The 13,857-nt window shown below is 38.1% G+C and overlaps 1 protein-coding gene across 23 annotated transcripts in view; it reads right to left on the reverse strand.

Annotated features, from left to right (window-relative positions):
* The window catches only part of SLMAP (sarcolemma associated protein), an 87,809-nt gene that overhangs the window by 48,788 nt on the left and 25,164 nt on the right, over nt 1-13,857 (reverse strand). For 17 of the 23 annotated variants that reach the window (XM_010572413.1, XM_010572387.1, XM_010572338.1 and 14 more), the window contains exon 2: nt 3,389-3,542. The exons of 1 other annotated variant lie outside the window; for it this stretch is intronic. In XM_010572413.1, coding sequence (XP_010570715.1) covers nt 3,389-3,542 — 154 coding nt within the window. The remainder of the gene's footprint in view (nt 1-3,388; nt 3,543-13,857) is intronic. 5 more of the 23 variants (XM_010572423.1, XM_010572344.1, XM_010572325.1 and 2 more) reach the window with 1 other exon arrangement.

Here is a 13,857-nt window from a genome sequence, read left to right on the forward strand (position 1 = left end):
CCCGCGCTACCGGCCAGGGGCCCCGCAGCCCCGGCTTGGCGCTTCCCGGGTACCTCAGCCGCGGCCAGTAACCGCGGGCAGAGCGAGGAACCCTGCTACTCCCGACCTCAGCCACCGCCTCGCTGCGTCGTCCCGACGCGCGTAACTGTCACCGCGCAACTCCGAAAAGCCGCCCCGGGTTGCCCTGAACCCAGCCGAGGCGTTCGTGCTGCGAAGGAGCACAGGAAGGGGAATAAAGCAGTAATTCTTGTCTGCCTCCGAGTTTTTGCTTCGTAGAGGGACAACGGGCAAACGACGCTCTCATTTCTGTTTTCACTTGTCGATGCGATACCAGCGGCCGTGGCGATAATCACGAGAGCGCTAAGAAACGGCCTCCCTCCTTCCCCTTCGACAAGCAGCAGGCACGGCGTTCCCTCCTCCCGCGCAGCCTTTTTCAAACGCCACACAAGAGAAGAGATGTACGAGTCCCAACTGGACTAGGAAAAAAGTGCATAAACTGTATTTGAACTAAATCATCTGGTATTATTTGACCCTACTGGAAAGCCTGCTGCTCCTTTCCAAACCGGGAAGTCACCGCCAGTCAACTCTTGGAACGCTCTGGCCCTGACTGGGAAATTTAGGGAGGACGAAAAGAACATAAACCACACTAACGCAGAGAAAAGCACAGTAAGATGATTAATAGGTAAGCACGGTATTAAGGAGAGGGAAATGAGCAGGCCTGTGTTCTTGTTAGTAGTATCACAAGTGGACAAATAAGGAAGCGGGAGGGCTGGAAACATTTCTCTGGGGCCTGTTAATGACTTCAGCTCAGCAGCAGAACACGGAGGAATCGGTGCTCGTGTAAGATATCCTGAAAAATCACATACAGAACATGCCACTCTTAATGAACCAAATCAAGATCATATTTGCAAGGAAATGACTAAGACACAGCCTGAACAATAAAACAGAAATAGATGTATTCTACCAATATTTACACAATTCAGAATTCACATAGACAAGTAAACTCAGCCTATCCTGTCATTACCTTATAATTACACAGACCAAAACACTGAAGTGTTTTGTGCAAGTAAGGCACTATGTAAATACAGAATGCAAAACGGTTTTAAAGGGAATCGCTAGTTTAAAAACTACTTTCATGTCTGTTTCATTACTAGATTAGGTTAACAGTAACATCTAAGACTACTGAAATGAACTGGTGAAAAAAAAGTGTTTATATGCATTCCAATTACATTCATGGGTAAACACTTCAACCATGATGCAGCTATTTCATGCCCCAGCATGATAATACGATCTTCATTCATTGCTTGGGGAGCACAGAGATGGAAGAAAGCAAACTTGTATGCTCTTCCACATTAGCTAGCTCAACACATTCGTAAGTAATGTGAGTACAGCTCCTATGTTCAAAGCTCGAGAATAAGAAAAGGAAGGCTGCACAACCTGATCACTCATTACACAAATGCCAGGTCTCTGGGATCGTGTTTTATAAAACTAACATAAAACCATTGGGAACAACTACTACTGGCAAGAGTTCCTGGCAAGAATTTGCTTACGGTGAACTTTCCACAAACTTTCACATAAACCAATTGCAACTAATTGCTGATAAAATCCAAGTGAACTCAATTTTTCTTCCAACTAAATCTTAAAATAAAAATTGTTGTAGGTCTAATCACACATGAAGAAATTCCGCTTCTTTTAGCAAGGACAGCATCTCGTCAAATGAATACTTCCAGGTTCATTAGATGCAATCTATTCCTTTGTTTTATTCCATGTATACCACTAGTATTCATAAGTATTTGCAATCACTTCACATGAAGTAACATTTCAAGTAACTTCCAGACAATTCCAACTAGACATCCAGGAGTTAAATCTTTCCAACATCATTTTTGAGAAAAGTGAAACAATGTGATGTGACCTTCACTACAATGAATCACTCAAAAACACTATAGCTCCAGAAGCTCTCTCCATGACAACTTCACCACCACCATTGCTTAACAATGTTTTCTTTAAAGATGTATTCATTAACCTTCCCCTGATACTTCAGACTTTGAGTACTACTAACCTACCTGGCTTAAGACAGATAGAATTCATGAGCAGCAGATGGAGCAGGCTTCATCTTTTTGTTTTGTTCACTTAATGCCCTTCAAAAATTCTACTGTTGTACTATGAGTTGGTTTGGTTGGTTTGGGGAGGCTTGGGTTGGGGGGGGGGGGGGTGTTTGGGGATTTTTGTTTGTTTCTTTTTAAAGAACTTTACCATCAGCATTTAAATTTATTCTTTCATTTCACTCTTTTCTAATATACCCCTCTTGAAGCATGAGCTCTGTGAAGGTCTTGTTCAGAAAAGCAGTGAAGTAGAAGAGCAGTGATGGCAGTTCTGCCATTTTATTGCCAAATCTGCCTGCTACCAGACTAGGATTCTTCAGAACACGGCCAGAAGTTCGATGCTTACAGAAAGTAACAGACCCATAGGTAACTTTAAAAAGCCTTGACAATATTGATTACAATCTAATAATTCACATACAAGACCAGTCTTCAGAAAGAGAAAGAAATGGCTCCTGAAACACTGTACATAAATGCAAAAGAAAAGAGACTGAGGCTGCATTTTTATTAACACAGATACATAGCTATTACCATAATACAAGACCTCCTGAGCATGAATACTGGGAAGAAGACAGCAAGAAAACCAAACCAAACAAAAATCCCATCACCTCATTTTTCAGCCAGCAACTTTTTTCTATCCTCATTTTAAAGTACCTGCAGAAATCAAAATTAGTAGCAGTCACAGAAGTAAAAAGTAGGTATCTTGACAGGAATTAAATTAGCCTGTTTCAAACTTATGCTGAGTACTTTATCAAGAAATGCAGTTTCATACTTCTGCCACATTATTAGCTGAAACTTTAGGGTTCATAGGCTTGAAAGAAAGGTCATTACAAAAATAAAACAATAAAAAAAAAAACCACAAAACACCCCAACACAGCACTACACACACATGCCCATGCTGAACTTCTAAAATTGCTGTAAGTCAATTTAAGTGAGCTAAACATGTGGTCCCAGTTGAACCTCCTTTTCTGGATCTACACTTCCACAACATGCGCTAGCACCCATACAGCCACAGAACAAGGTGGGCTGTGGAAGCAACCCAGTTAAAATCTAGCTGGGGGGAGGGGGGACAGGTAGTAGAGTATACTCCATGTTTTCAGCAGATCAGTTTCTTGATCCAGTTCACCATGCGGCCACAAGACTCAACTGCCAGCACAGTTGGGAAGAGGTAACCAAAAAAACCAGAAAAACTATTTTCTTACAACAGAAATACCATTTACTCTTAAAGATCGGATTGTAATAAGATGTTCTAAATAAATATACTTTAAAAAAAAAAAAAAGATCCATACCCTTACCTTTCCGCGTGTTCTCTGTCACATCTACACCAAACTGGATGATGTCACCTGACATAATTTCACATGGTGGGCTTTCCTCAGATCCTCTACTCAGTCTCTGACTATTAATAAAGGTACCATTACTACTTTTAGTGTCTTGAAGATAGAACTGTGAAAACAAACAAAAAGAATAGTAAAGTATCTGGAAAAAAACAAAACAAGTGTGATGAAACATAAGCTCCAGCAAAATTTCTGCTATAAAATATAGCTTGACCTCCCAATGTAGAAGAGGACAAACGTATCAAACTCAAAACACCCTTCTCAGGATGCAACACTTTCACACTATCAAGAAGTATTTGTATTTGATTTTTAGTTGTTTAACATTTGATTGAATTCTAGCACATACACTATGCAAATAATTGCTATAAACTGTACTTAACCTACTGCCTGCATGGAAAGGATAAGACATTTTTAGCAACAACACCTTTTGCCACACATATGTAAGAATTTATATTTATGTTGGTCAACACAAAAATTCTAGCTGCTCATACATTTAAGGTACCACTGTTCCATGACAGAAACATGACATAGTGAAGACTAGCACTAAAGGCACAAGGAAAAGCTTTGGCAGAATTCAGAATTCAGGAATTGTAATACAAGACCATGGTGAAACTAAGGAAAAAAAAATTAGAACGCTTTTACCTCTCAGCAATACTAGTTCACACCATTAAGTTAATCTCAAGATTGCTGCATCATCAAGCACCTTTGTAAATATCCATTTGTAGAGTTAATTAAATTTTAATAGCAATGTACTAAATCTGAAACTGCTTATGACACAAGACTTCTAGTCAAAACTGCTGCATCTGAGAAGAGGTTACAAGTGAGTCACCTGGCAGAAGACCAGAGTCACTGGCTAAGACCTGATCAGCAGACAGCATGAAAGAGGGGACTGGAATGTTACTAACCAGCCAGGTGTAACTACTGAAATGAGTCACTTGCAGTAGTTCAAGATGACAATAGTTATTACAGGAACCTGATGGGATGGTAGAAATCCCTGGCTTCCTGCACTCATAAGGAATCTCATCAAGTACCAAAGCAATCATAAGGCTGGGGGAGAGATGTTGCCTTCAGAGAAATTAATGTATTCCCATGTTTTTCCTATAAAAGCAATTGACGATTTTTTCAGGATTCCATTAAAAGTTTTCCATGCTTTTATTTGCCTCTATTACCACAGTCCTCAAAAAAAAGTGATACATAGCTCAAAATCATAGTGTCAAGGGAAAAGGCAGGTTTTAAATCGAGCGAGAGACCAGCACTAGGACTCTTCAGATCTCATACTGGAAAACAACACCAACCATATGATACATATCTTACATGCTCATCCTGAGTAGCACAAAGCAGTGCCCCTAATTTGAGAGCTTAAATGCCACTGTGTCCAGAAGATGGGACTCAATACAGTAACCAAGGGAAATGCCAGCACAGGAAAACTCAGCTAGGTGTAATGACAGAATGAAAAGCAGCACATGAAAGACTCCCCCCCCCCTCCAACAGATATGCCTTTGATCTTAATCTGAAGAAAAAGAAGGTAATAATCAGTCATATGTTCATAAAGATGAAGGTAAACACAAATTATGGACAGATCAAGAAATCATGGCTGCATTCACTGCACTAACAATCAGACCCACCCTACTCTAAATAATACTTCATATATTATGAAATACTACGTATTAATATATAATAATATAATAGTACATAATACAGCTTTTATAACAGTTAAGTTTAAAAGCCAAATTAATTAGCTTGTTAATTTACTAATCTGAAGGTACTGAACCTTCTCATGGCTCAGTGCAGAGATAATTATTTTTTTACTTCCTGTTTGTTTTCAATTAGCATTCCGCTCCATTTGAAAATCCTTCTGTTATGAAAAAGTGAGTCACAAGCAAGGAGAAACAAACATGCTTGTGCTTATTTGTTTTTCCCCACCCTTTTCTTTCCTATGTGTAATATCTGCCTTTTATCCCTCCAACTTTTTGATTAATCACTGCCCCTTGTAATCACACTTCTGCAGAATCTGCAGACAGGGCACACATGAGATAGCACAAGGAAATACAGGAGAGTGACCACAGGAAAGGAAGTGCAACAGAGCATCAGCAACACAAAACTTACAAAATGCCAGCAGACACAAAATTCAAACTGCAAAAAAAATTTGTAAACAAATGGCTGCAGAAAACACACATTAAATTTAATATTATTAAACTGATGTCCATTTAACTGCATGCTACTGAATTTCATCATGTAAATTTTAGAAAAGTGATGCTCTTGAAGTCTTTACAAACAGGATGAAAATACTCTTCTTCCTGCATCTAGTAAAGAAGTAATAGCAACAACATGTTAATATGCTGATGTCTAAGGAGAAATGCACTGACTTCAAGACTTAGTAAAAAGGATTCAGTTATCATTAATGTAGCAATTGGTCAGGAACCCCCAGAGCTGGTCCCTTTCACATAGCAAAATCAAATGTTACTTCCGTACTAGTTTTCACTGGTTCAAATGATCTTTCTCAAACATCAATCCCTCCATCACTTTTGTATCATTACTAAAAGTTACCTTTAGAAAACAAAGTCAAGCACAAGCCCTGAAACACACACATGTATACGTTAACTAGTATTTATGGTAGTATGGTAGTATACTGGTAATTAGTATACTACTAATTATGCAAATCCTTGGTAGGTTCTCCAATTCCCAAAACAACGCCTTTTACACAGCAGCTATGTAATAGAGTGCCTTCTGTGAAACCAGCACCATTTGTTCTTCCAGCTTCCCAGCGCAAACCAACAAACTTCAGCAGCAGTGCCAGCTCCAAGACTAACTATAAATCTTTCCCTTCCCCAATGCTCATTGCTGAGTTGCACCACCACCTCTTCAGTTGTACTGGCTCAGGCATTTGTTTAGTCACTGCAAACCAGTTCTGAAGTGCTTAAGCCCATACTGCCTGAAAAAAGGGCAGCATACACTGACCTAATTATACTTGCCTTTATAATTCACACCTCTCTTCAGATCCATCTGAAGTCCCAGCCATTTTCTGCATCATATTAACAACTAGTCCACTTTAGAGCAGAGATGGTAGCTCACGCACACTGAAAACAACTCAGTTTTTGAGGGCTGTTAAAGAATTATCATATCCTTAATTCAGATAACTTCATGTACGGATCGAGCAGTAGTTTCCCTTCTTTCTTAAAATACAAGGCAACATACAACTATTTAAGAAACTTACTCTCCAGTATCGTAACACGTTCTCAGGCAGAAAAAGAAATCCTAGCCCACATTTCTTCCTTAGTAATTTATGTGCTCATGATTGTTTGCATTCTCTCTCATTTATATGCCATTAATAAACTCTGTTAACTGCAGACATCCTACCATACTGCTTCCACAAAATTTATGGAGACTTTATTCAAAAGTAAAACTTGCGGTTCATCAGTACACTCAAACTTCTCCAATACAGTTCATCTTCGTTAGAAACTGCATTAAGGAAGTTTCAAAAAATTAGATTTTTGTTTCCATGCTTTGCAAGGAATTATGTATTAATTTCACAAATTTAGTATTTATCATATTTCAAGTTACTATTCAGTTTTGCAAACTGAACAAAAGTACCTCCTCTGCTCTGATCTGTGGTGTATAAAAATCTCATTCCATTTAAGTTTTATTGCTTTCTGGGTCAATGACTCAGAAGAGTACCAACAACTTGCTAAAACGCAGTCCACATTTTATTTTCATGCAGTTAGATTAGATACCACTACAATTTTTCCCCCTGTAACAAACTCCTAATACTTCCTGATTAGTGAAACAGAAAAATTCTTCCATAGATATCCCAGACTATCAATACATTGAACTTACACACATACAATACAGGAATCCTAGCTGATATTAGGAAGTTGCAAAATTGCTATGCTCCAGAAGGACATATTTTAACTTTACCTATGAAATCTAGGTAGACTGTTTTCTTCAAAGAAATAAAAACAAATAACCACAACCCCCCCTATTCTGCTTAACTATTACTACCATAACATCTTCCAAGAGACAGGCTGAAGAGAACCCCTTTATTTAGACTGACAAGTGAGGAAGTCATGAAGTGTTTTGTTTCCCAAGCCATATGCAGTCCTGATATAGGATGAGACACTTTTGAAGGACCTCAGAGAAGCCTAAGGATGGGCTCAGAGATGCACAGAAAATCTTGAAGAGAAAGTAGCACACTTTTTCAGTGATTTAATTACAGTACAACACAATGGTAGAACAAACAACTAACGAGCTTTTTAGTATCTTACTACAAGACCTGCTTTTAGCACTGCCTTTTTTCATCTTCATGATATACAGCCTTTCTCTCTGCACTATTTCACTAAGGATCAAACTAGAAATTTAACATGAAGTTCTAGGATTAGCCTAAAGTGTAGGCAAATGCATCATTGAAAATGAATTTGTAATTACCTTGCTAGTTTTTCATTTTGTTCTGAGAAATCTAAAACGTTAATCGCAAAATAACAGCAGTGCATAATAATCACACGCACTCAAAAGCCAAATCAGAGATCTTTTGGTTGCATAACTCTTCGTTACAAGGTAAAGATGGAGAATAAGTGCTCCACGTACAGGACAACAGAAAAATCAATTTTTAAAGAGTAAGTGCTCTATTAATGACTTATTGACCGTTTAAATAGTGTTTTTTCAAAAACTCTTATGACCTAACTACCCCAAGTACAATACAATGAACAAAAGAACCTCAAGTCTCTTCTAGAGTAGAACTGTACCCCTGCAGCAGGTAAGGCAGTAAACCAAGAACTGGGATCAAGACAGACTCGCCTAACATTTGCTATCACTATGTACAGCCATCCTTTTCCATTTTAAGAGCACATTACTGCTACTCCATCTAACCCAGCTTGAAACTGCAGTTCAGGACAATTACACTGAGAATTACAGTGAGGAGAATTACTGGAGAACTGAGACAGTTTGTTTGCAGATGTGAGATTCACTCCATGATGAGGAACAAACTCCACATCTAAAAATGCAGACATAGACCACGGGGTATAATTAAACATATTTCAGCCTTATTCCATAGCTGAATTTGTAATTAAGTAAATAATCAGCACCAAAATGTAGGCCATTGCCTTTTACAGAAAGTCAATCAATACATTTTATTCATTCAATATATTTTCACTGCCTAGGCAACTAATGTAGAAAGAAAATCTCAATGTCAGGATCTCCTAGTTTACCATTCTTTACCTCATCTCATTTCCTGTATTAAAGAAGTACACACAACTCCCATGTGCTTCAGAGCCCTGTTTTACAGGCTTTGAGACATTAGTTTAAACCAGAAAGGTTTAAATTAATTTGTAAAATTCTGAACTGTAGCCACTGAGGAGATAACAGCTTCATTTTTGCCATGTTTACTACCACATAGGGGCAGCAAGGCTGTCAGCTAGAGCAGTTAAGCCATAAAATGCTGCAGTTAGGCTGACAGATTCTTCCCTTACTCACGTTACAAGCTACATGATCAGTCATTGAACAATTAATGCTAGCATTACAAATGCACCCCCTGAATACTAAAGCTAATACTCATATGCAGCAAGTAAATAGGGATCTAGAAATTGGAATACTTGCCCTAGAGTAATACTGCAGTTCAAAATTGGACTGAGTGGTAGTACAACTGTGTTCGTTTATTTGTTTCACACTGAGTATATTCTACTAGGAGATGAAGTACATTGGCTTTGCACAATCTGAATTGTGCTCAAAGGTTTTAAAACAATACATAACAGCGTCAAACCAACACAGCCAACATTTATCACACTGCAGCCAGAAAACTTTTTCTCCCATACAATTAAAAGATCATTTTATCTTCCTTGAAGTGTTAACACTGAGTATTTTCCCATTTTGGGAGCAGCACTTCTACTAGCAAAGTACACTGTGCAAACCATACTTAATTCCAGGTCAGTCCCTTTGGCTATAAGAGAGAAGTTCAAATGCTAAATTATCTCCAGATCCAATTGAGTTCCTCATTCTGGTCTGCTTAGACACATCCTAAATTCCTTTCCTCTCACTTGCCTAACTCCACCCACCTATCAAGGAAGTAGAAGTATTTGTCTCCATAAGCAAGCATAATTCACAGGGTGGGGTACATCAAGCAAAATTGCTTTTCAGTTTAGTTTTATAGTTCTTAAACACATGGATCTAATAGCTCTTTGCTTACTGAACTCCAGCTCCTTCAACTGAGAAACAAAACTAGTGCATTAACTTTTGAGTTGGTAGCAAATCTCCTTTTTAAAATTATTCTAGCTACCTGAGGCAGGCACACACTATGCAACTAAAAGCGACCAGCTGTGAAGAAAGGGATTTTCCAGTGAGACTGAGCAGCCTGAAGGAGTGGTAGCTGGCTGTTCAGGGACCATAAGTATTGAAGGTCCCCAGAGAGAAGCTCAACTTGCTAGTAGTTTTCAGTAACTTCTCTGGAAAATAATAAACTTAACCACTCTTTCTATGCAGTAAAGAAAAAAAGAAAGAGAAAAAAATTAACCATCTTTGATATAGCACTGGACAAAAAATATTCACTTGAAGTTTTCACCTGGAAGTGTAAGCCTAATGTAAATTCAGCTACTCCGATGAAAAAGTTAAAATCCTGAGCTACACCCAGGAACCCAGTACTATTCTTCCAAACCTGCCAGTAGCTCCAAGGGGCAGGAGGGAAAGGACACCAGGGAATATGCTCTTCTACTGACCAAGTTGTTCCGTGTCTGTTTACACCTTTAAGTTTTGTTGACTGTACTGCCAGGACAACCCTGCTGGTTACTCATACCTGTTGTCAAGCAAAATAAACTGTGGCAGTAAAAGCAGTTTTGTGCCAGCACAACTGCGGCTGGGTATAAACAGAGTTCAGCCTTTTCTGGATGCATTTGAAGTGCTGTAAAGTATTAATCCCTCTGCTGCTTGCCACGTCCTGATAGTTCAAGTGCTTTGAAGTTCACTACAGACCCTGTAATTCAGCTTAATTTTTGTCTGAGCTAAGTCAGCAGACTCCCTGAAAAGGACACAGGGGCTATGACAGGGAAGGGAAGACGTTGGCTGGATTTGTGGGGAGGAGGAGGAACCACCGTAAGTAGAGTGGCAATGCCAAACACCAAGAGGCACTAACAGCTTAAACTGTGCACAAAATGTATGTTTGCCTACAACCTTGAGTTGCTCTAGTGTGTTCCTCGGTAGCAAAATGTCACCTTCCTCAACAAAACAGTGCAAACATTTCTAGGTATGTTGTACCTCCATACATTTCAGCATAGACCTTTCTTTTGACATACGACATTGCAACGCCTATTTTAACTGCCCAGTTCTACAGATACACTTACACCTATCAGAATTTTAAATTATGGCATATTAAAAGCATTCACAAAAAAGAAAAACATGAAAGCATATTTGCAGAGTTAAATACCATCCCCTACCTGTTGTGCCCATTAGGCTAAAGCATTTACTTTCTAAACCACTATTCAAACCCCACATTTGCTAGTAGTTGTAACTGAACTTACTGGTCTGAAGGTGAAAAGCTGAGGATCAAGGTTACTATTAGTCAATAGCTCTATACTATTCTTCAATATTTGCAGTTATCCACATATCTACTTTACATCAGGAAAATTCACAAACAGGACATCAGATACTTATTTTTAAAGGATTTTTTATTTGTATTAGGAAGCAGTCATTATTAACAGAAAGGCTACTAAAAAGATTAAGCAATACTTTTCAATGATTCAGTTTCAGAACTAGCTGTGTAGAGCTTAAAAACATTCTAATTAAATGGTTTGGGCTATTTTTTATCAAATAAAATTCTTCAGCAGTATTCTTGCATTTTTCAAAGTAATTCATACTAAAGAGATTGGCAGAAGATGGCCAAAAGTGTAAGTTCAGGACCTCAAACTACATCACAATCCAAGTTCTCTAGTTTAAAACAAAAGCAAAAACCCATGCTCACAATTTAAAGCTTATGCATATATATAAAAGAATGAGGATTAAGATCTCTACCACTTGTCTCAGAGTTTGCTGCACTGCTGCCCTCAACTTCAAACCATAGTCCCACACATCTTTCACAATCATTATACTATTCAAGACTGAGATCTTCAACTCACATGTGGTAATGGATGAAAGAAGTGAGGCAGCTGAACCCACCATCACCCTAGTTATCTGCTCCTTACCCATCATAGAAAGCAGCAAAGTTGGCTCGATAGCAGGGACAGCTGAACAACCTGGCATGGTTTCAGAATTTCTATCATTTTCAGTTTGCTTAATTTGGTTGGTATATAACCATGACCTGGACTAAAAGTGAGCATACTTTAGAAGCTGGTTCTTAAGCCATATACTTACACCTCCCACAGCCACAGCAGCATTCAAGAAGAGAACAGCAGAGAGCAGGCTGTATTTACAATGTCAACCTTCTGATTTCTATCAATTGCTGTATGTCAGAATCTTAAGACCTTAAAGTACATTTCACAACCAGAATTTGGAGTTCTCCATATTAGGAGATAGCTCTCTGGAGTAAATTAAGAAAACCATGATGACCTGCATCATCTTTGCTTTCATAAAATATAAGTAAACAAACTGCATTACAATTCCTGGAACCCCCAATATCCCAATGGTCAGAACAGAACTGTACAAACCCACTTCCAGATTTCTTTTATTTACTTTAGCTCTAAAAGGAACTATCAACACTCCAAACACCTAGAACAACAAAACTTCTGGAAAAAATACAGTAGTATTATGGTGATGGTAATTTATATGTCCTCGTAGGATAACAATATTAAAGTAATAGCTTATACTGAAAACAGTGCTTTTACTCTGTCACTGTGTACTCATTCAAGACTTTGCACAAAAGGTGCCCAAGTCCTGTCTTTTTTTTTTTCTTTTTTAACCAAAACAAACCCCTGGAACCAACAAACATGAATAGAAACATTATCAGAAAAGATTGTTTCCCTTGCTAACCTATTTGCCCTCACCCTCCTCTGGCAGAACTGGTGACATTCAAGTACCCTCACAAACTCTATTTTCTAGAAACAATTTGTGACCTAACTTGACAGTTGTGAAGTTAACTCCTCCCAATAATCACATTCAGTAACTGCAAAATGCAGTAAAATGCCCAGTTACAGAAGAACAAGTCCTGACCACCCTCTATTACACAGTAACACCTCACTCCTCAAAATTCTGTAATAAGTACATTCATGTAGAAGACTCATACTGAAGGATGTGACCTGAAGCAATCCTAGGCACAGTACACAATATTCATTCTTCTTACTGAATAAAGTTTTCAGTGGTAAACAGGTGTGGAATAAAGTAGTTCAAGAAGGTAAAAGTTACTCATGAGCACTGATCTAGCAATAGATTACTCAAATAATCCAGAAATGCATTCACTGTCAACAGGATGACAAGATACTCCCCAAAAACCTCAAGATAAAATGTTTTACCACAAAATGTGACAACACCATACAAAAATGGATCTCTCTCCAGATCAATGTCACTAGTTTTGATGCAAAAGGCTATTTTTAAAAAGAAGAGATCTAGAGGAAGAGTTCTAATTTACAAGTAAATTGGTTTATATATAGCTGACTGACTTGCTACAGGGAGACATCTGTCACCATAGTTACTAATTACTACTCTTTAGAATACCTTAACTTTTGTCCTCACAGTTCACAAGAATTCCTGAAAATCAGCCTTCTGCTACAAATGCGGGATGGTTTCAGGACAACTAGAAAAATTTTATATTTATTTTCTTCACAGCTGAATCAAAGTCTGTCCCTTCACATATGCCATGCTTTAAAACTTCCTTTTGTAAGTAAATCACAAAATAGATTAAGGACATTAACAGCCTCAGAAAATGAGGTTCAGCTCTATTCTGAGTATAGACAAAGCAGAAGTTTCCTACAAAAAAATTCCCCAACTCAGTACTAATTATATACAATTTTCTTAAGGAAAACAAAAATTTATTTGAATTTTCAGCCTCATGAAAATTCTCAAGTGCAATTTTCATTCTATGTGAAATTCTCATCCTGAAGATGCTGAGAGATTTTAAGGTATATTGCTGCTTTAAGTGCTAAGCTAAAATATATTAACAATAAACTGCAATCAAGGGCAAGATTCCTGAGGAAATGATTACTCACACATGGTCCCAAGATGCTCAAATTGACTCAGTAGAATACAAAAGCAATATAATGAAAAGACTTATTTTGCATTACTGCTGTCATAGATGACAGTATCTTACACAACATACAGAGACTTTGAAAAAACTTTCCTGCTCCATATTAAAAACCTGACTAGTGTAATGGACTCATAAAAACTAGATAAAAACCAGCTTTCTAGAAAGATATTGTACTTGTTGCAAAGAAGTTGTTCTGCTCTATTTCATTGAGGCTCAGTCTCTTGTTAACGCAAGACATTTATACAGCTATGTATCACGTATCACTGCGATA

This window comes from Haliaeetus leucocephalus, unplaced genomic scaffold, assembly GCF_000737465.1.
Source record: "Haliaeetus leucocephalus isolate CR32 unplaced genomic scaffold, Haliaeetus_leucocephalus-4.0 Scaffold2, whole genome shotgun sequence".
In the NCBI taxonomy this organism is placed as follows: Eukaryota; Metazoa; Chordata; class Aves; order Accipitriformes; family Accipitridae; genus Haliaeetus; species Haliaeetus leucocephalus.